The 26,661-nt window shown below is 53.6% G+C and overlaps 12 protein-coding genes across 12 annotated transcripts; 7 read left to right on the plus strand and 5 right to left on the minus strand.

Annotated features, from left to right (window-relative positions):
* Window positions 1-696: 696 nt before the first annotated feature.
* JCM15063_000095 (14-3-3 family protein) lies at window positions 697-1,957 on the plus strand (the record flags this gene model as incomplete). Its single annotated transcript, XM_076679264.1, has 6 exons — window positions 697-753; window positions 907-924; window positions 1,038-1,257; window positions 1,323-1,390; window positions 1,453-1,552; window positions 1,635-1,957. 6 exons carry the CDS (start codon window positions 697-699, stop codon window positions 1,955-1,957), a joined length of 786 nt encoding a protein of 261 aa, XP_076533573.1.
* Window positions 1,958-3,287: 1,330 nt separating this feature from the next.
* JCM15063_000096 (uncharacterized protein) lies at window positions 3,288-4,428 on the minus strand (the record flags this gene model as incomplete). Its single annotated transcript, XM_076679265.1, has 6 exons — window positions 3,288-3,360; window positions 3,434-3,742; window positions 3,810-3,899; window positions 3,974-4,069; window positions 4,146-4,242; window positions 4,308-4,428. The coding sequence occupies 6 exons, from the start codon at window positions 4,426-4,428 to the stop codon at window positions 3,288-3,290; spliced, it is 786 nt and encodes a 261-aa protein (XP_076533574.1).
* A 191-nt stretch (window positions 4,429-4,619) lies between these two features.
* JCM15063_000097 (GTP-binding protein) lies at window positions 4,620-6,369 on the plus strand (the record flags this gene model as incomplete). Its single annotated transcript, XM_076679266.1, has 7 exons — window positions 4,620-4,640; window positions 4,727-4,907; window positions 4,971-5,192; window positions 5,258-5,310; window positions 5,374-5,420; window positions 5,488-5,574; window positions 5,646-6,369. The coding sequence occupies 7 exons, from the start codon at window positions 4,620-4,622 to the stop codon at window positions 6,367-6,369; spliced, it is 1,335 nt and encodes a 444-aa protein (XP_076533575.1).
* A 219-nt stretch (window positions 6,370-6,588) lies between these two features.
* On the minus strand, window positions 6,589-9,056 carry JCM15063_000098 (uncharacterized protein; the record flags this gene model as incomplete). Its single annotated transcript, XM_076679267.1, has 12 exons — window positions 6,589-6,612; window positions 6,718-6,793; window positions 6,864-6,959; window positions 7,055-7,115; window positions 7,189-7,373; window positions 7,461-7,535; window positions 7,602-7,699; window positions 7,773-7,979; window positions 8,042-8,315; window positions 8,391-8,480; window positions 8,549-8,624; window positions 8,690-9,056. The coding sequence occupies 12 exons, from the start codon at window positions 9,054-9,056 to the stop codon at window positions 6,589-6,591; spliced, it is 1,629 nt and encodes a 542-aa protein (XP_076533576.1).
* Window positions 9,057-9,166: 110 nt separating this feature from the next.
* On the plus strand, window positions 9,167-9,637 carry JCM15063_000099 (ubiquinol-cytochrome c reductase complex assembly factor 2; the record flags this gene model as incomplete). The annotated part of the gene is made up of 2 exons (XM_076679268.1): window positions 9,167-9,427; window positions 9,503-9,637. The coding sequence occupies 2 exons, from the start codon at window positions 9,167-9,169 to the stop codon at window positions 9,635-9,637; spliced, it is 396 nt and encodes a 131-aa protein (XP_076533577.1).
* A 152-nt stretch (window positions 9,638-9,789) lies between these two features.
* JCM15063_000100 (uncharacterized protein) lies at window positions 9,790-11,862 on the plus strand (the record flags this gene model as incomplete). Its single annotated transcript, XM_076679269.1, has 4 exons — window positions 9,790-10,069; window positions 10,216-10,591; window positions 10,674-11,163; window positions 11,245-11,862. The coding sequence occupies 4 exons, from the start codon at window positions 9,790-9,792 to the stop codon at window positions 11,860-11,862; spliced, it is 1,764 nt and encodes a 587-aa protein (XP_076533578.1).
* Window positions 11,863-12,163: 301 nt separating this feature from the next.
* On the minus strand, window positions 12,164-14,449 carry JCM15063_000101 (uncharacterized protein; the record flags this gene model as incomplete). Its single annotated transcript, XM_076679270.1, has 9 exons — window positions 12,164-12,253; window positions 12,325-12,556; window positions 12,627-12,925; window positions 13,018-13,108; window positions 13,179-13,284; window positions 13,343-13,554; window positions 13,623-13,743; window positions 13,806-14,285; window positions 14,380-14,449. The coding sequence occupies 9 exons, from the start codon at window positions 14,447-14,449 to the stop codon at window positions 12,164-12,166; spliced, it is 1,701 nt and encodes a 566-aa protein (XP_076533579.1).
* A 122-nt stretch (window positions 14,450-14,571) lies between these two features.
* Window positions 14,572-15,104, plus strand: JCM15063_000102 (uncharacterized protein; the record flags this gene model as incomplete). The annotated part of the gene is made up of 4 exons (XM_076679271.1): window positions 14,572-14,694; window positions 14,763-14,849; window positions 14,928-14,997; window positions 15,058-15,104. The coding sequence occupies 4 exons, from the start codon at window positions 14,572-14,574 to the stop codon at window positions 15,102-15,104; spliced, it is 327 nt and encodes a 108-aa protein (XP_076533580.1).
* A 430-nt stretch (window positions 15,105-15,534) lies between these two features.
* JCM15063_000103 (EGFR-like transmembrane domain-containing protein) lies at window positions 15,535-17,147 on the plus strand (the record flags this gene model as incomplete). The annotated part of the gene is made up of 8 exons (XM_076679272.1): window positions 15,535-15,862; window positions 15,929-15,964; window positions 16,024-16,065; window positions 16,140-16,269; window positions 16,379-16,437; window positions 16,515-16,718; window positions 16,800-16,825; window positions 16,890-17,147. The coding sequence occupies 8 exons, from the start codon at window positions 15,535-15,537 to the stop codon at window positions 17,145-17,147; spliced, it is 1,083 nt and encodes a 360-aa protein (XP_076533581.1).
* Window positions 17,148-17,558: 411 nt separating this feature from the next.
* On the minus strand, window positions 17,559-23,264 carry ATG26 (sterol 3-beta-glucosyltransferase; the record flags this gene model as incomplete). The annotated part of the gene is made up of 14 exons (XM_076679273.1): window positions 17,559-18,092; window positions 18,159-18,349; window positions 18,420-18,889; window positions 18,962-19,101; window positions 19,166-19,256; window positions 19,319-19,505; window positions 19,568-20,132; window positions 20,190-20,296; window positions 20,363-21,332; window positions 21,392-21,595; window positions 21,666-21,776; window positions 21,842-21,939; window positions 22,002-22,702; window positions 22,774-23,264. 14 exons carry the CDS (start codon window positions 23,262-23,264, stop codon window positions 17,559-17,561), a joined length of 4,860 nt encoding a protein of 1,619 aa, XP_076533582.1.
* A 954-nt stretch (window positions 23,265-24,218) lies between these two features.
* JCM15063_000105 (uncharacterized protein) lies at window positions 24,219-25,775 on the plus strand (the record flags this gene model as incomplete). Its single annotated transcript, XM_076679274.1, has 9 exons — window positions 24,219-24,224; window positions 24,389-24,454; window positions 24,530-24,742; window positions 24,807-24,840; window positions 24,900-24,978; window positions 25,127-25,195; window positions 25,264-25,324; window positions 25,393-25,404; window positions 25,467-25,775. The coding sequence occupies 9 exons, from the start codon at window positions 24,219-24,221 to the stop codon at window positions 25,773-25,775; spliced, it is 849 nt and encodes a 282-aa protein (XP_076533583.1).
* A 26-nt stretch (window positions 25,776-25,801) lies between these two features.
* Window positions 25,802-26,470, minus strand: JCM15063_000106 (uncharacterized protein; the record flags this gene model as incomplete). The annotated part of the gene is made up of 3 exons (XM_076679275.1): window positions 25,802-25,988; window positions 26,053-26,070; window positions 26,136-26,470. The coding sequence occupies 3 exons, from the start codon at window positions 26,468-26,470 to the stop codon at window positions 25,802-25,804; spliced, it is 540 nt and encodes a 179-aa protein (XP_076533584.1).
* Between the last annotated feature and the right edge of the window lie 191 nt (window positions 26,471-26,661).

Raw genomic sequence — 26,661 nt, forward strand, 5'->3', positions numbered from 1 at the left:
AATGGACCTGCCAGCGCGTGATAATACCCGCAGACCGCTGCGTTGCAATTAATGTGAGGCCTGTCAGATTACTTTGGAAGCGCCGACGAATGTTACAGCTGGACGCAGTACGGAACAGCCTTTCGGTATCATTAGGCAGCGTTTTGACGCGTTCAAGATGCGGCACAACGAGAGGTACGTGTCCGCGACTTGGCGGTGTCGCCGCAGCAAGCAGCGAGACGCCACTGCGTCGTCACGAGCAGACACAGTGAGCAGTGTGGAACATCACACGAAGCATTTGTAGCGACAGGGAGCGAGAGATGAAAGGTTGCCTGATGCGGGCAGGGAGAGAGAGATATTGCCCTCCACACTTCGCCTCCTCTCTCTCCACCACCTCCTCGATCCATCCCGTAAGCAAGCTTCGTTGTTATCGCGCAGCGCTGTATACTGATCTCGCTGTCCCTGCTCTCGATCCTGCCCATTCGCCCCCCCTGCTTCGACCCGGTTGTTGTTGTCACGCCCGGTGTCTGCCCGCACCTTCCCCCTCGCACCTGCACGACCTCGATTCTCGCGGCGTTTGCTGACCGGCTGCATCACTTCTCGCACTCGGCTACAACTCTGATTCGTCACGCCCTCGACGCTCTTCGCCTGTCAGCAGTGCTCGCTGGTCCCCCGTCGCCCCCCAAGCCACCTCATCAACCCAAACCTTCCGAAACCATGTCGTCCGAGACTGAACGCGCCGAAGCTATCTACATGGCCAAGCTCTCTGAGCAGGTACGCCTTGTGTCCCCTCGCGCACGACGACACTCGTCACTCGCGCGACTGGCGCGTGAGACGAGCGACGCGGCGTCATACCTCGCTTCTCCCCTCCGCTTGCGCTCTCGCTGACGACTGTCTGTGTTGTTCACCGCGACTCTCGATTCACAGGCTGAGCGATATGACGAGGTGAGTTCTCGCCCTGGGTCAACGGGCTTGCTCCCGCGCGGCGAGTCTCGTGGCAGGAACGGGAAACTGACCTTGACGCATTCTTCGCTCCCGGCGGTCGTATCGTTCCACAGATGGTTCAACAGATGAAGGCCATCGCTTCGCTCGACTCTGAGCTCTCGATCGAGGAGCGCAACCTCCTCTCGGTCGCGTACAAGAACGTGATCGGCGCTCGCCGTGCCTCGTGGAGGATCGTCTCCTCGATCGAGGGCAAGGAAGAGGCCAAGGGCAACACTACCCAGGTTTCCGCCATCAAGGCTTACCGCGAGAAGATCGAGAAGGAGTTGGCCGACAGTGCGTTATCTTACCTCGAACATTGCGCAGAGATCGAACTAACGTTGACCCGCTCGCTTTGCCAGTCTGTGAGGACATCCTCAAGGTTCTCGACGACCACCTCATCAAGTCTGCCGAGTCTGGCGAATCCAAGGTAAGAACCGAGAGCAAGATTTCGAGAGAACATCGTACTCACGTTGGCTATGCTTTCCCTAGGTCTTCTACCACAAGATGAAGGGTGACTACCACCGATACCTTGCCGAGTTCGCCACCGGCGAGACCCGCTCCAAGTCCTCCGAGGCTTCCCTTGAAGCTTGTACGATAATGGTCCTCAGCTCTCGCGCTGCAGGAGTATTTGCTGATCGACTTCCGGTTCCCTGCGACTCACGCAAACACAGACAAGTCGGCATCGACCATCGCCTCGACCGAACTGCCCCCAACGCACCCGATCCGTCTCGGTCTCGCGCTCAACTTTTCCGTGTTCTACTACGAGATCCTCAACTCGCCCGACAAGGCGTGCTCGCTTGCCAAGCTCGCGTTCGACGACGCGATCGCCGAACTCGACACGCTCTCGGAAGAGTCGTACAAGGATTCGACCCTGATCATGCAACTCCTTCGTGACAACTTGACCCTCTGGACCTCGGACGTCGAGTCGGCAGAGGCCAAGCCCGAAGAGTCGGCGGTCGACGCACCTCAACCTACCGGTGAAGAGGCGGCTTAAAAACCCCACCAAAACCCCCTCAGAATCTGGTTTTCTCGGTCCTCCTCCTCACCTTGACTTGATCGCGTCGTTCTAGAAAACTCTTTTCTTTCTGCACCTTCGCTACCGCCTCTCCTTCTTTCCCTTTTTCTTCTGAATTGTGTTTTTTCTTTTTCGCTTCTTTTTTCCTTTTCCCATCAAAGTTGTTTTCTTTTGTGCTGCTTTTCCAAATTCACACTGCTACTCGCTCTTCCTCCTCGTTCTTTTTTCTTTCTTTTCTCTTTCTCAACCCTGCTCGTGCCGCTCTTACCGTTTTCAACCATCTCCTATTTCCAAGAACTGCCTCCCAAGATCAGAAATTCGAAATTCTTTCCTCACACCGCTGGTTTTCCATTCCACCATTTTCCTCGAAACACCATTTGGCTTTCAATGAGCCACCTTAGAAAACCACGATCGACTGAAAGGGAAAGACGGGGAAAGAAGGAGAGGCCGGAGAGGCGGGAATTCTGGGCTTGAGAGACAAAATGGACCAGTTCTCCCTTGCCCACTTTTCTCAGATCTTCACAATCGCCGTGGTACGACCTTCGTCAATCTCTCGTATCATCAACGTACCACGACGATACGCAAGCAATCACAAGGAAAGGTCAAAGACCTCAAGGCGCCGCTTTCAATATGGGACGACCTTGCTTTCGCGGGGAAAGCTGTTCTCCGACCAATCGGTAGGGAAAGCGCTGAGCATTGTTATCTGGACGAAAACCGTTGGCAGGAGGTCAGAGACACTCGTAGGAACATGGCTGACTCGAGAAACAGTCCTTCGGGCTTCAACCATCTATCGCCACTATCTCCCATCATCCGCGGGAGTGTTTACCCCCCCGACTGGTCTCGTCCACCCGAGCGTCCCGACCCCGTTGTCGGCATAAGACCTGATTTCTCGGGCGTCTGTACTGGACTAGATGCCTTCCAGTCGGCGGGGTAAAGCGCGGATGCCGGGAGTAGGTGGCGATAGATTGTCGAAGCCCGAGGAACTGTTTCTAGAGTCAGCCGTGTTTCTACGGGTGTCTAACGCCTCCTGCCAACGGGTTTCGTCCCAGATTGCGATCTTCATCGCTTTCCCGACCGATTGGTCGTACAAGGATGACTGTTCTTTTTACAACAGAACCGGAGATTTTTCCCATTTCTTCTACGGGATTCTTCTTTCTTTGACAGTACAGTACAGTATCAAAGGTTTTGGTACAAAACAAAACAAGTTCAAACTGAGCAAAGGTTTCGTGCGAGCGGGTGAAGCAGAGAGGTAGAGAAGAGAGCGACAGTCATGGTTAAGCTTGGTATGTTTCCCTTTTTGAGAGAAGTCTCAAGTGACGATATTGCTACCAGTCCATACTGGAGGAGCTGGTACTCTTTGAGCGTTGTCAGTATCGATCGACCTGTCGGTGCATGGAGGATCAGTACCCCGAGGAAAAGAGTTGCGGAGAAACTGTCAAGTCGGGAAGAACTCACATCCCTGTTCGGTCGAGACTCATCATTGAAGTATCTCGTCGACTGGAACCATCAAAGTGGTCGTGATTGTTTTCCTCGTTGTTGTTGTTGTCATCATCATCTTCGTCGTCCCTGCCTCTCCTTCTCGCTCGTTGTCCCGTCTGAGCGTTCCGATCCGCCGCGACCGCTTCGTTCGCGAGCAAGATGGGTCGGTATGCTTCGAGTTGATGGACAAACTCGGTTCGGGGAGCGACACAGAACCGACGTGCTTGTACGAACGCGAACGCATCTTCGTGCGTGAGACCCGTCTTCATCATGATGTACGCAGTACTGAGGGAAATATTGTGCGTTGTGAGCTTTGTTTGATGGTAAGATGGGAGAGAAATGCAAAACTAACACGATTGCGGGCGAACGAGAGATTCCGTCTCCACAATGCACGAGGACTCGACCTCCCGCAGACAATGCGCCATCGATAAAAGTTTGCGCCCTGGCGACACAAGAGCGACATGTGAGCAAAGTTGACCGCGCAAAGAGCAAAGAAATAAAGTCGAGGTTGCGTACTGGGGAAAGATTTTGATCAGGTTCTGGTCATCTGCGTCTCGGATCTCTTGGATCAGATACTGGAATTGATCTGGGAACTTGGCTCGAAGCAAGAAGCTGTTGATAACATGATATTCGAGCTCAGTCTGGGCATTCAAAGAGTGTCCGTAGCGAGCGGTAGGAAGAAGCTCACGCTTCACGAGCTTCAGCGATGCACAGGACGTGAGTGACCCCCAGTGCACGCAGGATCTCGAGCTTGCACGAGGGTTGGAATGGTCCGATGTACAGACCTGCGAGCGAGCGGACGACAGGGTAAGCAAAGGGGGTTCGGCGGGGCAGAGAGGGTGAGACGGACCAGGTACGACTTCTTGCGCTTCCCTGCGCATCTCGTACCTCCATTCCTTCTTGTTCGCGCCGTACTGCTCCTCGAGTCTCGCGAGTTCGGGCGAGATGCCGTAGAACCCGGCAGACGACATCCTGTCCTCGCTGAGCCCCCTCGCTCGTATACAGTCGCGGCAGATAGAACTTCAAGCGGATCAGGTGGGACGTGTTCAGAACAAGTCGAGACGAGGTGGTGCAAAGTCGAGGTTGAATGACATGACTGAACGTCGATCGCGACGCAGGTCTCATCTCTCTGCAGCTCCACCACGTCCCCATCCGCCTCTTGATGACTTCAGAGCACATTGACGTGCCCGAGAACGGTTCTTGCGACTCGGATGACGAAATGCAAGTGATGGATGCTCTCGCGAGTCGGTTCGAGCTGGTCTGATTCAGTCGATCGCGCGTGCGAACAGTCCCGAGCTCGTCGAGGAGAGCAAAAAAGTCCCCATGACGATCGTGACCGGCTACTTGGGCTCGGGCAAGAGCACCTTGCTCGACTACATCCTCAAGACCCAACACGGACGTCGCATCGCCGTCATTATGAACGAATTTGGAGACACGAGTGACATTGAGGGTCAGCGACACCTCTCCCCGGAACGGATGTAACCTCAACTGATCGTCCGTGTTTGATATCCAGCGAAAGCAATCTCGGTTCAAACGGACGAAGCGCTCGTCGAGGAATGGCTCGAACTCAACAACGGCTGCCTGTGCTGCTCCGTACGCGATACAGGACTCAACGCCATCATTTCCCTCATGGAACAGAAAGGCAGGTTCGACCAGATTGTCCTCGAGACGACCGGTTTGGCCGACCCGGCTCCAATCATTCAAGCCTTCTGGAACGAGCCCGCGCTCAACCTCGGTACGTCGAGACAGCCGGACCCCGACATTGCGATCAATCTAATCTCAATCTCGAATGATTGATAGATGTCGCGCTCGACGCTGTCGTTGCTGTGGTTGATGCCGCTGGAATCGAAAAGGTATACATTCCACACACCCTCTTTTGCGTCTTTTGCATTCACACAAGCTCCCTCTCAAAACAGCAAATGCAGGAAGCAAGACCCGATGGTTCTTACAACGAAGCGCAAAGGTAAGCTCGATTCGTGCCGAGATCGCTCTTCAAGGAGCAGAACCTGATCTGGTTCAAAATCACACAGACAAGTCGCGACCGCCGACGTTATCCTTCTCAACAAAGTCGATCTCGTGGCAACACCGGATCTGCCTCGTATCGAAACCGCTATCCGGTCAGTGTTGAGGGGACCGTCCATATTTCGCAATGTTCCGCTCACACTTGGGATCTGCCTGATTTTTACAGCTCGGTCAATTCGACCGCGCTCATTCATCACACGACTCGATCAACGATCGACCTCTCTCTCCTACTCGATCTCAACATTTACGCTTCTCCCGATGCTCCGATCAAACTCGACACTCTTTCGAAAACTTTCTCCTCCTCTTTGCCTTCAAATTGCGATTGTACAGATGTTACACACACGCATGATTCAACAACGACGACGACTGGGTCTCCTCACTTGAACGATATCGTTTCCGTCACGATCCCACTTCCGATCCTCCCTTCAGTCCATGCTGGTGGCATTTTCCACCACCTCGTTTCTTCCCTCATTTGGGATTTCTCGTTCCCTTCTACTCCATATCACAGCAACTCTGAATCAAAGATTCGAGGGACCAAGACTCTAGAGAAGGAAGAGGAGGAAGAAGAACCTCGATTCGATTTGTTGAGAGCGAAAGGGTTCTTGAAAACGACTGATCAGGATACGTTCGTCCTTCAAGCCGTTCGAGACGTGTTTGATATCACTCGAATTCCAAATGTCGATCCCGCCCAAGATGAAGAAGCTTCCGAGACGACGACAAAGCAAGATGGGAGGACAGGGAATGGGGATGGCAAGACTAGTACTAGTACTCAAGAGATTGAACCAAAACTCGTATTGATCGGAAGAGGGTTTGGAAACCTCGATCGATTCAAAAAGAGGTTCTTGAACCAACTCGAACAAGGGTTGCAATACGAGACATTAGGTGCATAACACACTCTTTCTTTTTTTGGTGTTTTTGTAACCTGAAACTTGTATCAAAAACATACGTTGTTTCGTTTCTAGCATTAGTTTTTGTTGGCAGTGTGTACAGGAAACAAAATCGAGTGGTAGACAGTAAGAGGGGAGAGTGAGGAACAAAAGAAACAGGCAACAAGAGAGAAAAAAGTCGAAAAGGCAAAAGGATACATCGCGTTTTTGGGAAGCAACCAATTAACCATGTCCGATGAATTGGTACTACAAGTTGGCGAGGAGAAACAATAAAGCAAAATTAGGAATCAGCACGAATTTCGGAAAAGATCAATTTCGATATTTCTGCGAATCCAAGAAGAGAGTTCTTACAAGTACAGATCGGACCAAACCACTGAGTGCTTGAGGATTGTTCTGGTAAGTGCTCATCACCATTGACAGACCCGCTCTACAGGCCGAATTTCCAGGAATCAGTGGAGTAGCGACGGGAGAGAGAGCAAGAGAGAAAAGCTACGAACGAAGTGAGGAGGACTTCTCCACCTGGGACGAATGGGACGTAGGATTTCGACCTCAAGATGGACCACACCGATTCGAGTCCTCGAGGCAAAACGTACCTGAGACATTAACCGGAAAACACACACCGAGAGTCCAGTCCGATCAGAACGATTGAGAAGCAAAGGATGCAAAGAAGAAGAGAAATGGGCCTCACATGGCTAATTCTCGTCGACGTTTCTTCTCCTCGATAAAGAGCGAGATACAAGTGGCGAATCCTACGCCAAGTCCAATGAGAACCGATTTCAGCTTCGGAGACCCCCTTTTGAAGAAACGAGATAGCTCTGTTACCTGAGAACCAGTAGTAGCTCTTGTGCAGTACGATCGACATGAGCCAGTTTGGGATCTTGCCCGAATACGTGTCGTATATGTTGCGTTGCACGCAGACGAGCGATTGAAAGATGACGACAAACGTCGCGAGGAATGAAGAACTGCGCAGTGTGCCAAAGAACGCTTTTGAAAAGACTGTTTGAGGACTGATTATCGAGCGGATCAGAATAGAGGAGATAGGGTCGTCAGTCAGGTATCCCGACATTGGCACTGAGAGGACGAGTGGGTCAAACTTTTTCAGGAACACCTTGTACCGCAGGATGATTGGTGGGATCAGGTGCAATCCGGCGTAAACGGGTGCAATCCATCTGTTCTTGGACAAACTAGGTCAGGTTTACGGGCTATAAGACAGTGATTGATAGCGAGGGACGTGCCTGAAGACGACCTGCCAGCGATCGATCGCTGTGCTCCGACAAGAGTCCATCCAAGGGTGTACGACGTAGCATGGCGCGAACGGCGGACCGAAATTTCCCTACCGGGACGAAGGAAGGTTAATCGCAAGATTGATTAGACCCTCGGGAGAGAGATTCTAAGAGATCGCTCACCTGTTCCCCGCCTTTCGCATAGGCTTCGATCAACGCCGCATTTTGACCCGTTGCGCCTCGACCCCATTCGAGAGCTTTACGTGCGGTCGCGGGATCAAACGTGCCTGTCCTCGAAGCGGCGAGATTGACAGGCAAGCACGGTTCGGACACTTTCGACGCATTCGTGATCCACCGTCGGTACCCGGCAGGAAGCGCTTCCGGAGCCATCTAAGCATGACGAGCTGGTATGAGCTTTGGAGATACGCGGAGCAAAGGAGATGGAGACTTACGAGCCAAGAGTACATTATGTTGGCACACGACAAACCAAACACCCACACCGAGACGTTCTTGATCGGAATCTTGCCTCGACTCTTGAGAATGTTGTACCTGCCTTGCAACCCTCGCACGAGCAGTTGCTGTCCTAGCGTGATTCGTCTCGATTTCTTCTCGGACAAGACCGACAGTCCTGCGATCGCTCCTGCGATTGCTGGATGCCAAGTTTCGGTGTGACCTGCACCTGCAACACCAAAGTTGTACAGTCGGAGCGTGTGGAGCGTCCATTTGCTGGAGAGAACGGCAACGCAGGTGTGTGTGAGCTCAAATGTCTGAAACTCGGGGCAGCGGAAAGGGTCGTCGTACTAGAGGAACGAGAAGAGTCCGAGCATCCCTCCGAAACGGATCGTGTCCGGTCCGAGAAGCGCGTTGAGCACGAGTCTTGCAGGCAATCCCCTGAACCGCCATTTCGAACCGTCAGCAACTGCGCTTTCCTGTGCGCTACGATCAAAGTCCGAGCTTACCGCTTGCGAGTCAAGCGCAGTAGCACAATTACGAGGTTGACAAGAGCTCGCAGGGTTGAACCGAGCACGAGAGAGCCTGTTCTGGGACTTGTGGGTTAATTCCGACCGTTTTTGGCGAAAGGGGGGAGAGGTACGACGCACGCAGTCCACCTCTGAGGGCGTGAGCAAACACTTCTTCGTCACTCTTGGGTCGGTACACCTTCATGTCTGCCCTCGAGCCTTTGCGGTACACGGCAGCCGAGAGTTCCTTGACGTCGAGGTCTTTGAGGTTCTTGAACGACAAGTTCTTGCGCAACTTGCCCGCGCTCTCGGACAGGGTTGGAGTCGCGAGAGGTTCAGGCGAGTTTGAGCGAGTCGATCCGAGCGAATCGAGGGTTTGGGTCGGAGTGGATTCGGCATTGCCGACGGGCGTGAGGGGGAGAGGGGAAATGAGCCGGACCTTGCGTCGCGGCGACGACGGAGTGCTCGTGGGCTCATCAAGCTGGCTACCGCCGGGTGGATCCGACATGGTCCCGCTTCAAGTTTGACTGGATTGCGGAGGAGTGAGAGAGAGAGAGATAGGAGAGACCGGCGACTTGAATCGGTTCACTCTTTCCGGTTCACTCAACTCGCCTCAACATGCCTCCCTCAAGTCAGACTCTCCGGATTGCATTCGAGACTGCCGCATCGCAGTGGCCAAAGGACGTCCTGCGCCCTTCGCTCCAATTCTCCGAGTCGATCAAGAAGGCTTCCGATCGAATCTTCTTGCCATCCACCGCCACCGCAACTCGCGACGCCTACAATGGACCAGTGAACGAGCTCAGCAAGGTGCAGGCACTCAAGGCAGAAGAGACTCTCGCGAGCCTGCATCGGTTGATCGACAACAGAGCGCTCAAAGCAGTCAGTCCTTGATTCTCCTCTTGATCAATCTCAAAGAAACGCGCACCATCTCACTTCGTGATTGGCCCTCTGTAGTTCCCGATGACCGAGCGCACGAGTAAACCTGCAAGTTTCCCCAAGCATTATGCGCGAATCCAGGATGCGATCGACCGCACGGCCAAAGGCGAAGTGTTCAAGAAGAAATGGTTCCCCAACTTTAGGTGGAAGTAGACTCTCCAAGGCGTAGAGGGTAGGATCCCATGTCATTGCTTGTACTGTTACGCAATTTATTCAGTCGTTGATCGCTTGTGAGAGGTTCGATTTTTTGCTCGATCGAAGCGGGTCTCGCACCTCCGCAACTACCTCTTACCTTACGACTGTCGATGGGCAAGATTCCCGTCAGCCTGCCACTGACTGTGGCACCCAACCGGACCAGCCCATCTCGTCGGTCTCGATTTCATATTCTCGCGCTGCCGCTCGTGCTGTCGATTGCCGCACTCGTCCACCTTGTGAGACCTCACCTGCGCTTCGGATACGACACCTGCAGTCACAGCCAGACGACTGCCGGCGTCTTTGAAGAATCGGTTCGGGAGGGCACCTGGAACCAGTTCGATCACGATGGCCAACCTCCACGGGTGGCAATCATAGGCGCCGGAGCTGGAGGTGAGCGACTACTCACAATCACTACAACATTGCGCGCGGCAACACTCCTGCTACGTTTACGACGTTACCAGCACCGCGCTCGCCGACGCGGGGAATTCCCCCACTAGTTCCGAGCAACGAGGCTGACTTCTCTCGCGTATCTACAGGTTCATCTGCAGCATACTTTCTGAAACACTTCTCGAACCTAACTTCGAGGAACCTGACGACCGAAGTCACCGTCTACGAACGTTCTCCCTACATTGGAGGTCGCTCGACCGTCCTGTGGCCCTGGGTTCAAGACGGACAAGATCCCTACTTGTCGCCAACTACAGGACCTGATGTCGACGAGGACCCCATCGAACTCGGCGCGAGCATCTTTGTCGCCGCGAACAAGAACTTGAACAAGGCCGTCAAAGAGTTTAACCTCGTAGCGACCGCGTACGGTCAGGATGAGGATGGAGACACGGGAGTATGGGATGGAGAGCAGTTCGTGTTCAAAGAGAGCGGCAGGGGTTGGTGGGACAAGACCAAATTGCTCTGGCGGTGAGTTGCCCCCGTCGACTTGCTTCCTCGCCCTGGACCCAGTAACCTCGTGTCGATCTGACCTCGGGATGATCCAAACCAGATACGGACGATCTCCTTTCAAAGTGAAAGCGCTCGTCGAAACCACGGTAGCGTCTTTCGTTTCTCTCTACACGCGAGAATTTATCGCTTCGGCTTCGTTCCCGTTCACTTCGATCGCCAATTTTTCCACTGCCGTCAACCTCTTGACTCCTGCATCGGTATCGGGCTCCGAATACTTGGCATACAGCTCGGTCGCTCCACTATTCACCAACGAGCTCGTTTCCGCTGCGACCCAAGTCAACTACGGAACTCCGATCGACGAGATCCATGGCGTTGGCGCACTCGTCAGTCTCGCAGCGAACGGCGCCGTCAGCGTCAAAGGGGGCAACCGTCAGATCTTTGAACAGTTTGCAACCAGGAGCGAGGCCAAACTTCAACTCGACACGACAGTCAAAGAGATTGTTCAGCTTGACGGAGACGGGACAGCCGCGTCAAGCCGTCGCAAATGGTTGATCAAGACTGAATCTGGACAAGGCGGAGGAGTTTACGATGTCAGTTCTCAACGTCTCTGAATGTGCCTCGTTCCAAAGCTCCTCAAGCTGAGCATTTCTGTACCGTATTCGTTTTGTCAGGCCGTGATCTTGGCTGCCCCGTTCCACCAAACTGGCATCTCTGTCCCACAACTCGAGCACAAGTTTTCACCTCAACCTTACGTCCCTCTGCAAGTCACGATTGTTCTCACAAACGCCTCGACCCCTCTCGCATCGTACTTTTCCCTACCCCCAAAGACGACCGTACCCACTTCAATCTTTTCGACTTTCTCGACTGAATCGAATTCGAAAGCTCGATTCAACTCGTTGAATTACCTGAAACCGTTACCGGCGTCAATCGGGATCAGGTTTGACCCTACCAATTCGTCAACCGTGCATGTCGTCAAACTGTTCTCAAAGGAACTCTTGTCAGAGATTGAACTCGAAGCGATCTTTGGAACCAACAACGTCTTGAGGACGATCAACAAGACCTGGTTCGCGTACCCTCGATTGGACCCCATCGTCAACCCTCGAAAAGACTTGTCACCCATCAGAGTCAGTGATGATGGGTTCTACTACATCAACGCGTTTGAACGGTTGATCTCGACGATGGAAACCGAAACGGTCAGTGCGTACAATGTCGTCAGTCTCGTCCTCAGAGATCTGTTTGGATACAAACCTCCAACTAGTTGGGCAGAGTGGGACCTTCACAAACATTAGAATCCCCTCTTGTAACATACGTACATTATCAGTACTTGGGTTTGATGCTCTTATCTATTTTCTTCATTATCTATTTATTGTTGTCATTGCATGCATTGTTTATTTCTCTCTCACTTGCAAGAAAGAGCTTTGCGAGTCTCGCAACTTACAGATGCGAGTAACGGTCGTACTCATGCACGATTCACGACTTCTCAGAATAAGGTCAAAGCTTGACAAAATATTACGTGCATAAAGCAAGAAGGAATAGCAACAACAGTGTGAGATCGAAGCAGACTTCTTAGATCGGGGAAAACAGAGGAGCTCATGCGTGTCCAATCTCAGACTTGATAAATTTCCTTTCAACCTGTTCTCGCTCAGATAGTGGATCTCCATCTTCCTCGACAAGCAAGATCTGTAAAAATCATAAAACGATTGTCAAAAAACTAATTTCGGGCACTGTCTGAGAGATCGTATGTCACTTGCCTGATATTCGTCCCTTCTCTTGAGGTTCTTCATGTTGACTCGAAACACTTTCAACACTTGTCCGAATTTGAACTCGTGAGGATTCGTCTCGGTTCGCAAAGAATGATCAAAACGAGATAGTTTGTCTTGAAATCCGTTCCGTTTCAGTTTCTTTCGACAAGGATCCTCCTCCTGCTTTTGCGAATCAGTGTCAAAGCCATTAGCGAGTTGCTTGATTTCGTTCGAGATGGGCCTAAGTTTCGAAAAAGTTCAGCGCTATACCCCGGAACCAGGAGTTTTCGAAACCAAGATGGCAAACTCACTCTCCAGGATCAAACATCAACAACCACCACTCGTCTTCAAGTCCTACTCCCGGATTGAACCCGTCTCTTGTCGTCTTCGTCGTCGTCGAGAGCTTTCTTTTCGTAGGTTGACTCGACTTTTCGATTCCGACAATCGTGCGCGAATGGCCTTGATGTTGGAGGTAGATCGGCTGTTTCGTTCTCGACACGTACCTGACCGGACTAGACAACAGCTTCTCATGCGCATCTTCAGGCGACGTCGAATCGCGAGACGAGGTATCCGGTGGTATAGGTGTCGAAAAGTACGAGATGAGCCATTTCTACACCAGACCAGAAGCGTCGATTCGAACACTGTGAGCGGTTCCATACGAGATCTTTGATTTGATGTTTTCTGGAACGAGAGAGAGCTTACGATGAGCGTCGCGTGCGTTTCGGATCTTTCTCGTACCACCCCCGAATCGACGGGCTTCAACTTCGGTTTCGGAAAGTCAACAATTCGAGCTCTTTCAAAGACACGATATATCTTTTCAGCATTCGAGTAAGCATAAGTTGGGAAAAGATATATGGACCGACCTGATTCCCAAAAAGGTCAAAGCGGTGTAGGCTTCGGTAGTGCCGATCCAGCGCTTCGATCCCCGCAATTTGTAGTTGAAATGTCTCGCTCCTTCCTGATCGTACCCTGCACAAAGATGACGCTTGAATCAAGAGTTGCAGCTGGTCAGAGAAAAAATCTTTACCGGCTGCCCAGGCCTGTTCGAGCAAATGCTGCAGTTCAGGAATGGTGGGAATCGGAATTTCCTCAAGTCGATTCGATGGAGGGCTAACAAGCGAGCGATTGGACGAGGAGGAAACGAGCGAGACGAAACGAGCAAGGTGTTGCCGGTACTGTGGGAGGTGTCTCAGGGACGAGAACAGCATTTGAAGGTTCTTGTACCCGCAACCCCAGCCCCTGAATGATGCACGAACAATGAGCCCGACGTTTCAGAGAGGAAGGACGAGGATGCGACGAGCGCTCACCAGTCGCCGAGCTTGGTGCTGACATGTTGGGTGTGATCGCTGACAAGGTAAGCAAGGACGGTCCGACCATGCGCCGAATCGTGTGATTTGTTCAGTGCTCGTCGCAAGAGCGGGAGCAGACCTATATACTTCCCTCAGTTTAAGCGACAACTCTGAATATACAGTGAGATATGAATCACGCACTGGGAGTACCTCTCACTTCGGCTTTCGTGCCTACTGCGCCGGTCCAACCGACGTGTTCTGTTGAGATGGGGGTTTCAGGTTCGAGTGCCCTCGACGAGGTGTGTCCGCTCGGGCCATCCTGTTTGTCATCGATTTCCCATTCTCCATGCTGATTGTACGCTTCTCTCTGCTGTAGGCACTTATCGACATGTTTTGCTCGTCCCTGTTCAACCTTGTCCACTGTAGACAGGGTTGCGAGGGTCGTTGATGGGAGGGACAGGTTCATGTCGGACCAGTGTGCATGGCAGCATGGACAGCCAGAAGAATCATCGGTCGAATCTTGAGCTAGTAGGGCGTGTGCAAGTTCACGGTCTGTTGCAAGACTCGGTATCGGCGCAGGGAGAGCAAACGAGGCGGGGGCGGTGCAATTTGAGGCGGATGCGGGCGAGGGTTGAGCGAGTGGTTCTCTGCTGTCAAAGGAGAATCCTTGTCGATCCAGACCTGTTGATTGAGGTTCAAGAACGTCGTGAGCGGCACATACCCGGACGGACGACTGGACCAAGGAAAGGCTCAGCGTTTATCTGAGACGGCTTACAGTGGTTCAGGTGAGATTGGACATAGTGATCGTCTCCGTTCAGGTATTTGGAGCAAACGAAGCAGTTCATTCGACACGCTGTGCGAGTTGCTACGAGAAGGTGAAAGTGAATCGCACGGCGAGCTCTTTCTCGCGTTCTCCAACAGCCCGTAATTACAAGTGCTGCAGCATTTGATCAGCAGACACGACACAATGGACCCTCGGATTCCTGCGACCGACCTGAGCGAGAAGCAAGCGAAACCAGTTGATGACTTCATTGGTGTGTCGCCCAGCGCGACCTACCTGCTGAACGAGACTCACAAGGATGCACCGGTGGTCAGTACAGAGCACATTCGAGCACTGTCCGCCTACTTGACTGACCCATGTCGACGACTGCCGAGTAGATGGAACTGTGCCGGGTCCGGGGATCGACAAGTGGTGGAGCACCAGAAGACAAGACTTGCGTGCAGATCGACCAGCAAGTGACCAAGGTACAGTACTATCCTCCACTGTCGCGATGGGAGGCTCTCATATTCCGACTTGCTGACGTGGGGCCGTCGTCGACCCAGGTGTTTGCCCATCTCGTCAAGAACGGCTTCTTCTGCCAATTACCGTTTGATCCGGCAAAGACCGAAATCGGTGAGTCACACCCTGATGGCTAGCGTAGAGCTGGTGTGAACCTGAAAACCTTTGATCCAGAATGCATCCGAATCAACAAGATTGTTGAACGTCAAACCCCTCATTAGAGCTGCGGTCCTGCATATACCTGTACCACCACCTGTAGGAAATACACAGAGTATTCTGAAAGACGCTGAAGAAATCCACACCTCGAGCAGCTCTGCGAAGACCGTCATGCTCGCGATTGGTTCTGATTTCGGTGCTCCCTTTTCGCGGTGAAACACGAAGTTACATCCTCGTTCCATCTGGCCACCTGCCCAACAACCTGTAGGTAAGTTAGACTAACGATGATCCACGTGTCAGACTGTCTGCGAAGCAGCAGGTGTGGCGTCGGCAAAGCCTGCGGAGGACGGGGTTTGAGCGCGACGCTCGAGCCAAATGAGGCGCTCGCTCTACAATCTCACCCGCTTGGTACCGCGCGCTCTTCTCGATACGATCCAAAGCGCTAGAACCAGCTTTCGCAAGGGCTGTTCAGTTCAGGACCAGCCAGCAGCAGAGATGCTCCCTTCATGCCTGTTTCCTGTCGTCTTCGCAGGTCTACTCGTCTCGGTATCGGCCCAACTCTCAACTTCAAGCACAACGAGTGGGTTTGTTCAAGCTACCTCGAGTCCAGGACAACCTCCAACGACCAACTCGACGATCAAGACCTCGATCAACCTCCCTTCGGTCATTTCAGCCTGTTCGCCTTCTTCATGGATCTACACGGCACCAGTCGGTCCCAAGTACCTCGGGTTCTTTGTCAGTGGCACTCAGACATTCGTGGAAACGTTCGCGCTGCCTCAAGCGTACGATGACAAGACGGAAGGATCGTTCGTCTGGAATTGCGGTAAGTTATTCATTTTGGATCACTTCCAGGAATCAGGGAAAAGTTCACATTTGAGATATTCTGCAGATTTACCGCCCGGACTGAGCGTGGCGGCCATGTTTTGTAGGTTTCCCTCATTCTTTCTTGAGAAAAAATATGACTCATGAAGAGCTCCTTTACAGATGTGATCGAATCTGGAGCGACCGGTACAAACGGACATCAGAGTGAGCAGAGGGCTTCTGGATTGAGCTGTCGACAAGTTTCGTCTAGGAGTGTCGAAGCTGAATTGTCGTTGCAGCCACGACTCCGGACATCCAGATCAGCGCCGGTACTTCTGGAGATCAATGCTACGGACAGAATGATCCGGGCAATCAGAAATCGATCCTCAGTTTGGCAAGCTCCTTGAATCCGACATACACTTTCACCGCGTGCGTTGTTTTTCGTCTCGCCCTTGAACGCCGTCACAACAAGCTGAATAGGGTGCCATAAATGTGAGCATCGCGACAGGTCTCTAGCTGGCTCTTCATCTGGCTCCAGTCAGAACGGTTCGAACGGTTCGTCGAACGGCGGCAACGATTCTTCTACACCAGTCGGAGGTCAGCTCCCCTTTTCAAGAGCCTAGACCGCGCATCATCAACTGAATTTGATCCATGCGGATCGCTTACAATGCCAGCTATTGTCGGAGGAGTGTTGGGAGGATTGGCGTTGATCATCGTTCTCGCTCTGTCCCTGATCTACTTGCGAAAGAAACACGATCAAGCGGCATTCGCGAATGACGGTGCGAGCGTGTATTCGGGATGGACGGAGAAGACGAGAGATCGGAGGAACAGTATGAGGGTTGGCAATCACCCTGGGCTACCGCCTCCCGGGACTTATTGTCAGTATTCCAGATCTGATTCCCTCGACCGCTACTAGACATTGTCCTGATCGGTCCGTCTCGTCCTTCCGTCTCTCACAGTTGCAACAGACCCAGAGGGCAACACTGTGAGTTCTTTCTCTCATTCGTACTCTCTCAACCGAGCTCAACGGCGGAAACGTATCGTGATAGATCCTCGTCATGGGTCAACCACCTCACCCTCCTGCGTCCCCACCTTCTCAACAATCGCCGTTCGAGGCGCCATCGATGAACCTCAACACAAGCACCACCTCACCAGTCCTGGCTCAGCAACCGCCTCGAATGACCGCTCCCGTTGGAACCCTTCCTGAACCTGCGAGTCTCTTTCTCTCGGGAACTCCCCTTTTCTCTCTCTTGCTGGCACTGTTGGGCTTATACGCTTGCTCTCAATCTGGAACAGATGGGAGATGATGCACCCGTATCGAGAGGACCGATCCGACCTAGTCCGTCGTATGGAACAACCCCGGTCGAACTGTATCAGACCGCCACATCGCGTGAGGACCCGTTTGATGCGATCAGCGAGAGACGAGGTGGAGGTGCGTAGTTGTCAGAGAAACACAGTATTCTTGCCTGGTTGCGTAGACGCGTCTTTGGCGTCAGGTGATCTAGCTTTAGACCGGTTCTGCTTTCTCTCTTTCGACTGCTTTGGAACTCTTTCCGATCGTTCATTGCGATGTGTGGGTCAGAGAGAATTAGATATTGGTACATTGAGCAAGAAGGAATGCGCAGAAGAGACGAGCCGGAGGTATAAATACAAGAACTCTTGTTCGAAAAGGAATACAGGCAAGGCGACTAGCTATGTACAGATGCGACCAAGAGGAGTTATTTGGTATGTGACAGAGGTTTGCCGAGCATGTTGAGCATCCTCGCGGTCAACCCTTGTCCATCCTTGTCCTTGCCGTGATCATCATGGTCGTGACCCAGTTGACCGCTCCTCGTCGAATCGCGGGTCTCGGAAGATCCCCTCGAGACGCTCACAGCCGATTCCGTCGTAGAGCCTCGACTCATGACTTCCCACCCTTCGTCCGAAGAGCTCGCGGTTCTCGATTCGTCGCGACCCTGGTTCTGACTCTGCTCCCTCGATCGCCCTTGATCTTTCTCGGCATCCTCGTCTCGCTTCTTCCTTTCTTTGCGGCTCATGATCGAGCCGGCATCACTGCTGTTCTCCTTGGCCGAGAGTCGGTCCGCTCGGTCGAGATCCCGCGCGACACTGTTGGCGATGTCGTCGGCATCCTCATCCTCATGTTGTGCAGAGTCTCCGATCTCCTTCTCGACATCGGTCGGTGGTGGGATCAGAGAGCGGGCGTATTCGAGGTCGCGGTAGATGCATTCGATTGCGCTCGCGACACCGTCCTCCTGTATCGAGTCGCCACCACCAGTAAGTAAAAGACGATACATGCGAGGCAGACAGAGAGAGCTTACCTTGCGGATGTCTTCTCCGGCTTGACGAGCACGCTCGATTTGTTTCTCATCAGTCGTAGCCGTGACGAGCGCTTCCGTCACTTCCTTCGTCTTGAAGTCGTGCAAGTGCGTTCCGATGCCGAGGGTCGCGACTCGATCAGCGTAAAAGTGCTGGTCGCCGAAGAAAGGCTTGATGATCGTGGGCAGACCCGCTATCAGGAGGATGAAGAGAATAAGCCACGCTGTCAAGAGGGCCATACCAGCACAGAAATCGAGACTCACCTCGAAGACTCGCGCCAGTCGTTCCTGCGCCTCCGTGATGCACGGCGGCGTCTATCCGAGTGAAGAGCCAATCGTGCGGGATTGACTTGACGTTGAAGATGAAGGGGCGGTCGAGCAATTCTGACTGTTCCTTCTCCTTCTCCTTCGCCTCTCGCTTCTGCTCCTCTGAATCGTCCTTTGACCCTGCGCGGTCCGACCAGCCTTTTGCGACGATCGCATAGACATCTGCTTCCTCTACCGCTTCGGAAATGACGCGGGTCATGGCGACAGGGTCCGGAATGATAATCGAACCGAAACCGATGAAGACGATCTTCTTCTTGTTTTCCTTTGCCTTGTCCATCCACTTGATCAAGTCTTCGGGCGGCTCCCACTTGTCTCCCGAATCGGAATCGCCGGGATTCTCGAGAATCCAGTACCCAGTGACGTGAATGTTTTCGCGCCAATCGAGAGGAGGGGGGATGACGACCGGTCTAGCAGCGAGCGGAGACGAATCAGCGACAGAAGTAGAAGCATTTGCAGCTCGAAAGCGGGACGCTACGTACGAAAAGTTGTACAAGAAGGGAATCTTGTGCTGCTGCATCGCGTCAAGGTTCGTCGATCGCACCTTGAGTGTGTCTTTCCTCCATCGGTTGACCTGGCCCGAAGTCGCTCGCCAGAAGACTTGGTCGAACATAGTGTACGTCTGTGGGGATCAAGAAAATGTTCAACACATTGAGGCAGAGCATCGTGCGCAGGAGTCCTCTTACCATGTAGTTGTAACCGCCTCCCATCTTGATCTCGGGAACAGCAAACGCATGAGGGTAAGCGCGTGTGCGCGACCATGGCATAGTGAAAGCACTGTCATGCGATGTGCGATGTCAGCAAATTTGTAACCGCTCGTCGCACTGCAACATGCTTACCGGTAGTACGGGATTCGAAGAGCTTCCGCAATGTGGTAACCGGCGATTGCGCTTGGAGACTCGATCAGAACGTCACTGTTCTGGCATCCTTCCCAGGCACTGTCGAGGAGATCGTCGAGCCATCCACGGAATTTGCCGATCGCCTCCTTCATGAACGAGATCGTGAAGAAGTCGTGCGAAATCATGACTGTACAAAACATCATGTCAGATTCCTCTCGTTTGGGCAGGACTGGGGAGAAAGGGACTTGCGTTGCATCAGTTCGGCGGGATCACCTCCAACGGCGGCGAATTCAATACCGTGTCCTTCAACCCATTTGCGGTACTCTCCGTGACTTGCGATCTTGCACTTGTGACCTTGCGCCATCAAGCCTTTGCATAGCGCGATGTAGGGCTGAACGTCGCCGCGAGAACCGATTGTGAGACACGTGACGCGTAAGGGCTTGTCGGGGCGGAACGTGACAAAGTCGGAAGTCGTCGACGAGAACATGATAGGGGGTTGCCCTTGAACAGCCTCTGAGCGAGGATGAGGGAAATCGAGAGCCGGGTTCGAAACGACCGAAGCAGAGAGGTCGAGGAGCGCCGTAAGCTCTCGGTGCTCGTGCGTCTCGTCGTCGTTCTTGTTGTCCTTGCGCTTCTCGCGTACGCGATCGAGCCGAGCAGTAAGCTTGGTGAGGCACTCGTCCCGGCGCTCGTTGCTGTTGAGCTCAAGGAAGACCTCTTCGTGTCCGCGGATGACGACCATCAAACCCGAGAAGCCGATACGGTACGAGCGGTGCTTCGAAGCATCGAGAATGTCGGAAATCGGCAACAACATCTGAGAGGCCGCATGGATCAGCTCTGGAAACGGACGAGATGATTGCTTGGAATGTACCTTGGTTTTGACCGCGAGAATGCCAGAAGAACGGAAACAGAAGAAGTTGGTCGAGATGTACACTCGTCCCGAAATTGGCAATCCTCGATAAAGGTAAGCGGGATATTCTGTCGACAGGCATGAGACGTTAGAACCGGCATCTCATTAGAGCACAGTAATGACTCGTCACTAACGCTCAAGGAGCTCTTCCTTCTCGGAGAGTCCGAACATCTTGCGGAATTCGACATCTCCTTTCTTGTTGCCGCTGTCGTCGTCCTTGGCGTTATCGGGCTCCTCCACGAGGGTCTCGTCGAGGACCGTCTTATTCGGATTGGGACGCTGGTCGGCTGCGGTCTTGCCCTTGGAACTCTTCCGTCCTGGAAGGGTACTCTGGGTCACCACTTCAAGAATCTTGCGACTGCTTGTTGATGACGCAGAGAAGATCTTGCCGAGCGTCGAGGTCCGGCGTGGCGGTTCCGACACCTCTCCCGCGGAAGGAGAGGGTTCGGGAGGGTAGGTGTGGCTTGTCGTGTTCAAGTTGATAGATTCGGACGAGGACCTGTTAGAAGCGCTGCAAGAAGCGCTGCCGACGGGCGGGGCTGCGGACTCGTCGTCTGCGAGAGTCGTCGTCTCGCTGCTATCGTTGACCGGGCGCAAGGTCGCGACCGACGCAGAAGTAGAATTTGCCGGGGCGGAAGAGGAGGAAGACGAAAACAGCTTGAGCTTGGACGCGAGAGAGCTGCCTTGGGTCGAAGTTCGCTGTAAGCCCGCTTCAGACTTGGGCGCAGACGTCCCCGCTGACAATTCGGCAGCGCCTAGACCGGAGGCCAGCTTGCGCCGACTCGCCTTGTTCTCCTTCATGTCCTTGCGGTAATGCTTGCGCTGGTCTGCCGGGTCGTCAATGTCGGCAACGGCCCTGCGCGTCGTGTCTCCGATGTCTTGGTCGCGGGCGACGCGCTGTCCGTCCTGGTGCAGCTTGCGGAATGTGTCGAGCACAAGATGGAGCTTTTCGAGCGCAATGTCCATGTCGTTGAAGTACGACAACCAGTACTCGTCGATCGAGTAACCTTCCTCGGCATCGTATACTCGCAAGCGGATCGTCTCGGCAAACTCGAGCGACGACGACTTTTCGATATCGATGATGGTCTCGAGCGGGATCGCAATCTGGCGCAAGCAGGCCGATATGAGTGATCGCCTTGCTACCGAGACATGCGATCGCTTACCTTGACACTCTCGCCCTCGTTTTGGCAGCGGAACACGACCTTCTTGATCGCCTTTACCCACTCATCTCGGCTTGCTTCGCTGTCCGCGCTGAAGTGCCATCGCTTGTGGTTCGTCGTCACTTTGAAGTGGTGGCGGTTGTGCGAGGACGGCTCAACAGCAATACAGTAGTGCAGGTCAACGTGACCATCGGGGAAGTAAGGATCCTGCTCAGCAACGAAACGAGAATCAGCACAGTCCGATTTTGCAGAACGGATGATCGAGAGGATGACTTGCCGTCGAAGATGGATACCAACTGAGAATGCTGTCCTTGAGGATAAACCAGTGCTTGTTGTAGCGCCGAGCCTTGCCTCGGACCGATAATGAGCCAGAGCGAACTGTCGTCCCCTAGAGCGCGGAGACAGGGTCAGCGAAAGTCAGGAGTAGAGGCATTGACGAGCAGTGTCTCTCACCTCTCTCTGCGACAGGTAGGCGTAGAAGCAGACGTGACCGGTAGTGAGGTACAAGTACCCTTGTAGGAGCACCGACCTGAAGAGCCAACATGGGAACTCTGCGAATGGGATGCGTTCAAGCTCACGAACAGGACAGGCGGAAGAAACTTAAGCTGCTCACCTGCGACCACATCCTCGACTTCTTCGAGCCCAAACACGTCCATGAGCTTCTCTGCGAGCTTGAGCCTCCGCCCGAGGCTCTTCTCGGTTTTGGCCGTCTCAGTCCTACTTGGGGGCAAAGGCCTCTGCTTGGCTTCTTCGAGCAACGCGTCCGTCGCGTTGGGCACTTCTCCTTCCTCGGCAATCTCGCCTTCGGTAGTCTGGGAAGCGTACATGCCATCGGGGCCCTGAACTTCACCCGGTTCTCCGGTTTCGGTGCGCCTGCGGGCGGCAATCGGACGGTGGATCGCGAGGATCGACGATTTGGACAGGTCCTCTGGCATAGCCGTAGATCGCTGACGACCGAGCTGAGGTAAGCCTGTACCGTGCGCTGCGGCAGGAGAGCTAGCGGCGGATCCAGGCGAGATGAATTGGCTCTTGGACGGTTGGGCGTCGGCTGAGCTGTCCGTGCGTTCGCCTTCGTCTGCATCCCCATGTCTAGTGTCGGTAAGCATGTCTTGCTGCTTGATGCGACTCTCGGCAACACTCGCAGACGAGGCTGACGGTCGAGCTGGAGAAGGGGTTCGAGATTGGGACTGCGATTGCGCCATGCGGGATGACGGTTGGCGAGATCCTGCAGACATGGCTTCCCTGATACTTGCTACAGGGTCCTCCGAGCGTGCAGTACGATCGGGATCTTCGCGAGCGAGCGTGTGCAACATTCTAAGAAGCAAAGTTCGCGATGAGCTTTCCGCGCAGACTGGCGCGCACAATGTCCTGAGAAAATGGCGCACCTCATAAAGCCCTGGTTCATACCGCCGTGGTATGTCCTCGAACCTCCCTGTTCGAATAGCTCCCTCTCCCTCGTCTCGCTTTCCATCTCATGACGTCGGTCTTTAGAGAGTTGCGTTTCACCAGCGTGAGATGCGACACTGTATCCGTCGCTGTCCGAATCTGAACTTGTCTCGCCTAACGAGCCTTGGCTCGATTGATCAGACTCGTGCGCCTTGCGAGCGGCCTCGAGGTCAGTCTCGGAATCACGGAGTCGCGCCTGTCCCATTCCTCCGTATCGCTCTCCGCCCATGCCCCAGCCACTAAGGTCTGGAGGATGGTTGCAATCATTCGGCGAGCTGAATTTGGCGGAATCGGCTGGGGCTGTGTGACCCGAGTTTAGGTTGTCGTCAGATTGCTCCGTACTCTCATCGGCTGTCTTTGAGTTTGATGACTTGTTGTCCTGTACCGTTGTGTCGATCTTGCTCGGCATTTCGGCAGGATCTGGCGCCATTGCTTTGGTGCGGATGGGGTGCTGCCGCTGATGATCGAGAGGTTGAGAGATGAGCGCGATGTACGAAGGAGAGGATGATGTAATCCTGCGCTTCTGTCAGACTAAATGGACGGTGGTCAGGTCTGATGTCTGCTGATGGGATGTCCCTGTGCGTGCTGCTCGCGTCAAACTCGCTCGCTCCCCAAGATTCCCCTTTTCCCCCACATGCGTGCGAGCTGCACACGGAGTCACCTTGCGGGAACTTACAGGCGTACAGGCGAAAGTTCGGTTGTGCGAGTGATAGGGTGCTTGCGATGAATGGGCGCGATCGACAGAAGGTCTGAAGCGCGAGCGAGACGATCAGACCAAACTCGGTCGCGGTGTCGTCACCACCTTCGGGCTTTGCGCATGCGACAGCTCGCGTTTGCTCTCTCTTTCCCCCTGTTTTCAAACTAAGCGTGCCTCATGTGAGACGCTTGCACCAACTTTGCAACTATCCCCTTGTACGGCAAAGCTCGGGCCAAATAGCGCTTGCTCTGAGATGAGAATAGCCTCCTGCAGCTGCACCGACTCGTCGCTCAGCGTCTGAAATGATGGGGCGGACTTGTCGAAGGCGCACTGACACACCTTCACGATCGAGTAAGAAGCTCTGAGGAGTCCGAGGCCGGACCGCTTGCGAGCGCTAGGGCCTTCTCAACTAGAAACGGTTCTGACATCGAAAGCTTGTGATCCAGTGATGTAGGGAAGCAGACGAGTCGCTGGGATTCAGTTTTCCTCCAGAGTGAAGCGAGTTGCAGCGCTTGAAGCAGGTCCGAGGAGTTGGGTCGGACAAGCATGACAAGGACGCGCCGCCTCCGCCTCTTCCCCCCTCGAACATACACCCTTGCCTTGCGACTGCTCAAACTCATCAAACCATACCAACAAGACTTTGAGGGCGGGAAGGCTTGGCGCGTGAAACGCATTTCGCCACCAACGATGTGTGTGAGTAGTTCATGTCGCCCAAAGTTCCGTTGTCGGGTTCTTGCAGTCGCAACGATCACGAGCTAATCCTTTGCCCTTCTACGGCTACAGCCCGTGAACTTCCAGTCCTTCTCCGTTCTTGAACATCACGAATGATTGACCGAGCCTGTGCGTCTTGAGAACAGTTTATCGTCGGCTGCATTTGCTCGATCAAAGGAGTCGTCGTGGTGTGTTCTGCTGGCCTCGCTGGCGTCAGTCCCTTATCTTCCTGCTTCAGAATCAGCCGAGCGATCGAGCTCACGCAAACCCTTCTCTGCGATTATCAGTCGTACTTTATCGCCGCGTACTACTTGCGTGAGGTGGTATTCCCGCCGCTGAAAATCATGCACGAGTTCTGGCCGAGCTACATGGCGAGTTGTTCAAGCTTTCGCGGCTCCATTGCCTTCGCTGATTCTACTCTCGTCATCTCAACGCTTTTTGAACAGGCCATCAAGTACGGTCACATTCCGGTGATGGACTGGATCCACGACATTCAGTTCGTGCGTCGTATTGGGAACTTACGATCTTGCAGACCTTCATGTCCGTACTAACATTGTTACGCAGATGTTCCGCGGAGCACTGTGCTACGTTGCGATAGGTGGGGTTTCTGTCGTTTACCGTCATCCGCAACAATGAGCTGACTCGCAAAGACGACAGGTTTGGCGGGTCTACTCGGCGCCTTGCTCGAGGTTGAACTGTTCTTGTGGGCTTATGCCGTCTACTTGTGCGGATCAGCGTGAGTCGATTGAATCCGCTACAGTCTTTCAATCTCTTGCTCACCAATCATACTTGGAGCTTCAGCTACCTGTATGACAGCTGCCACTCTTGATTACGCGGTACGGTGCACGTGATCACTGATTTCGGCGCGCCTTGGTTTTTTTCAGAACTGTGACCAAGCTCTGGAGCGTGCTGAAAGGGATCCTCGAGAAGCAAGACGATTTGAGAAAATCCTGGTAAAGCCTCGACAAGCCATAAACAATGTCTCCATGTCGTATTGTTGACACGTTCGGAATGGCGACAGTAACGCCGCGGGCAAACTCATGGGGTTCAATTGCGACGCGAAATTCGATGAAGCCAAGCTTGTGAGTCTGCGTGGCGATTTTGCGCTTCGGGTCCGACGAGCTGATTCACAAGTCTGTCGTCCAATTAGGCTACCAAGATTGTAAGGTCGCTTTACTGAACGGATATCCCGCCGCTCGTGTTGACCATATTCCACTTTGATAGGGAGCTGGCGTGGTCGGTCTCTTGTTGCTGACGACCCTTCTCTGTACGCTGTGGATGATCCGAACCATACACCGCGAGACAGGCGCGTGGCTGTTCACGTTCTGCGGAGAACCTTGCGGACGCAGTCGAAGTTCGAAGGCGGACGAGCTCGGGTCAGGATGGGCGAGACAAAAGGCGAGGAGAGGTCGGGTCCGACGAGGCGATCAACTGGTGGACGAGGAAGAGGGCATTCAATTGCTGAGCCTCGGTGTGCAGAGTGCCGAGCGTCGACAAGATCGGACATTCGAGTTGCCGAGAGCGACACGGTGAACTGTCGTTTTTCTGGAAGACCTGCTTCACCCTTTCCATCCTCGAGTGATTTGGTCCATCACGTCGTCTTCGGTCTCTTCTTCTTCGAGTTTGATCGAGATGTCAGGCACGCCGTTGAGAGCTTCCTCCTCTTCGCGAGCTCTGCGAGTCTCCTCCTGTTCAGCCGCGATCGCAGCTTTGATGGATCTCCAATCCTTATGGAGATCTCGCCAGCTACAAAATGCCATGGGCACGTCAGTCTAGGATACTGATGACGTGGCTCGTGTGATTAACTCACGTCTTTTCCTCTTCCCACCTGCGCAGCAGCGGAGCGTTAGAAAGGTGTTTCCATTTCTAAACGCCGATCAAACGATCACTCACCACAAGGTCGTGACACACTCGAGTCCACACGCTTCTCCACAACATTCTTCCGGAGGAGGTTCCCTCGGCGGCACGTCTCGAATTGCTCGAGTCCTGATCTGCGCGAGTCTCGCATCTGAATGTTTGCCTTTGTCGACCAACTTGCGGTAGAATGCCGACGAAGTACAAGTTTCTGGGCTTGGTGCAGTCTCTTGGTGCTCTGATGCTGTCGACTCGGTTGGAGAGGAGTCTTTGGTAACGTCATGGGACGAAGGTGATGATGAAGTCGATGGTGTTGAGGCAGGCGGTGAGCTCGTCGATGAGCCACTCAGTATGTTGTAGATCGTCGAGAGCATTCTGGCATGTTGTGACTATGCCTGAAACGGCACTGGGACTGGCGGACAGGAGGAGGCGAGGTCAAGCTCTGCGACTGTCTCCGATCTTCTTAGATAGCGTCATGCGAGCTTGCGTGATTGGAGGGGTCTGGCATGGCAGAACCGAGCAGCGACAGAGACTTTTCACACCAGTTCAAAGACAAGCACTGCCC

This window comes from Sporobolomyces koalae (genome assembly GCF_050403365.1).
Source record: "Sporobolomyces koalae JCM15063 DNA, S_koalae_JCM15063T_v1_ctg21, whole genome shotgun sequence".
Taxonomy (NCBI): Eukaryota; Fungi; Basidiomycota; class Microbotryomycetes; order Sporidiobolales; family Sporidiobolaceae; genus Sporobolomyces; species Sporobolomyces koalae.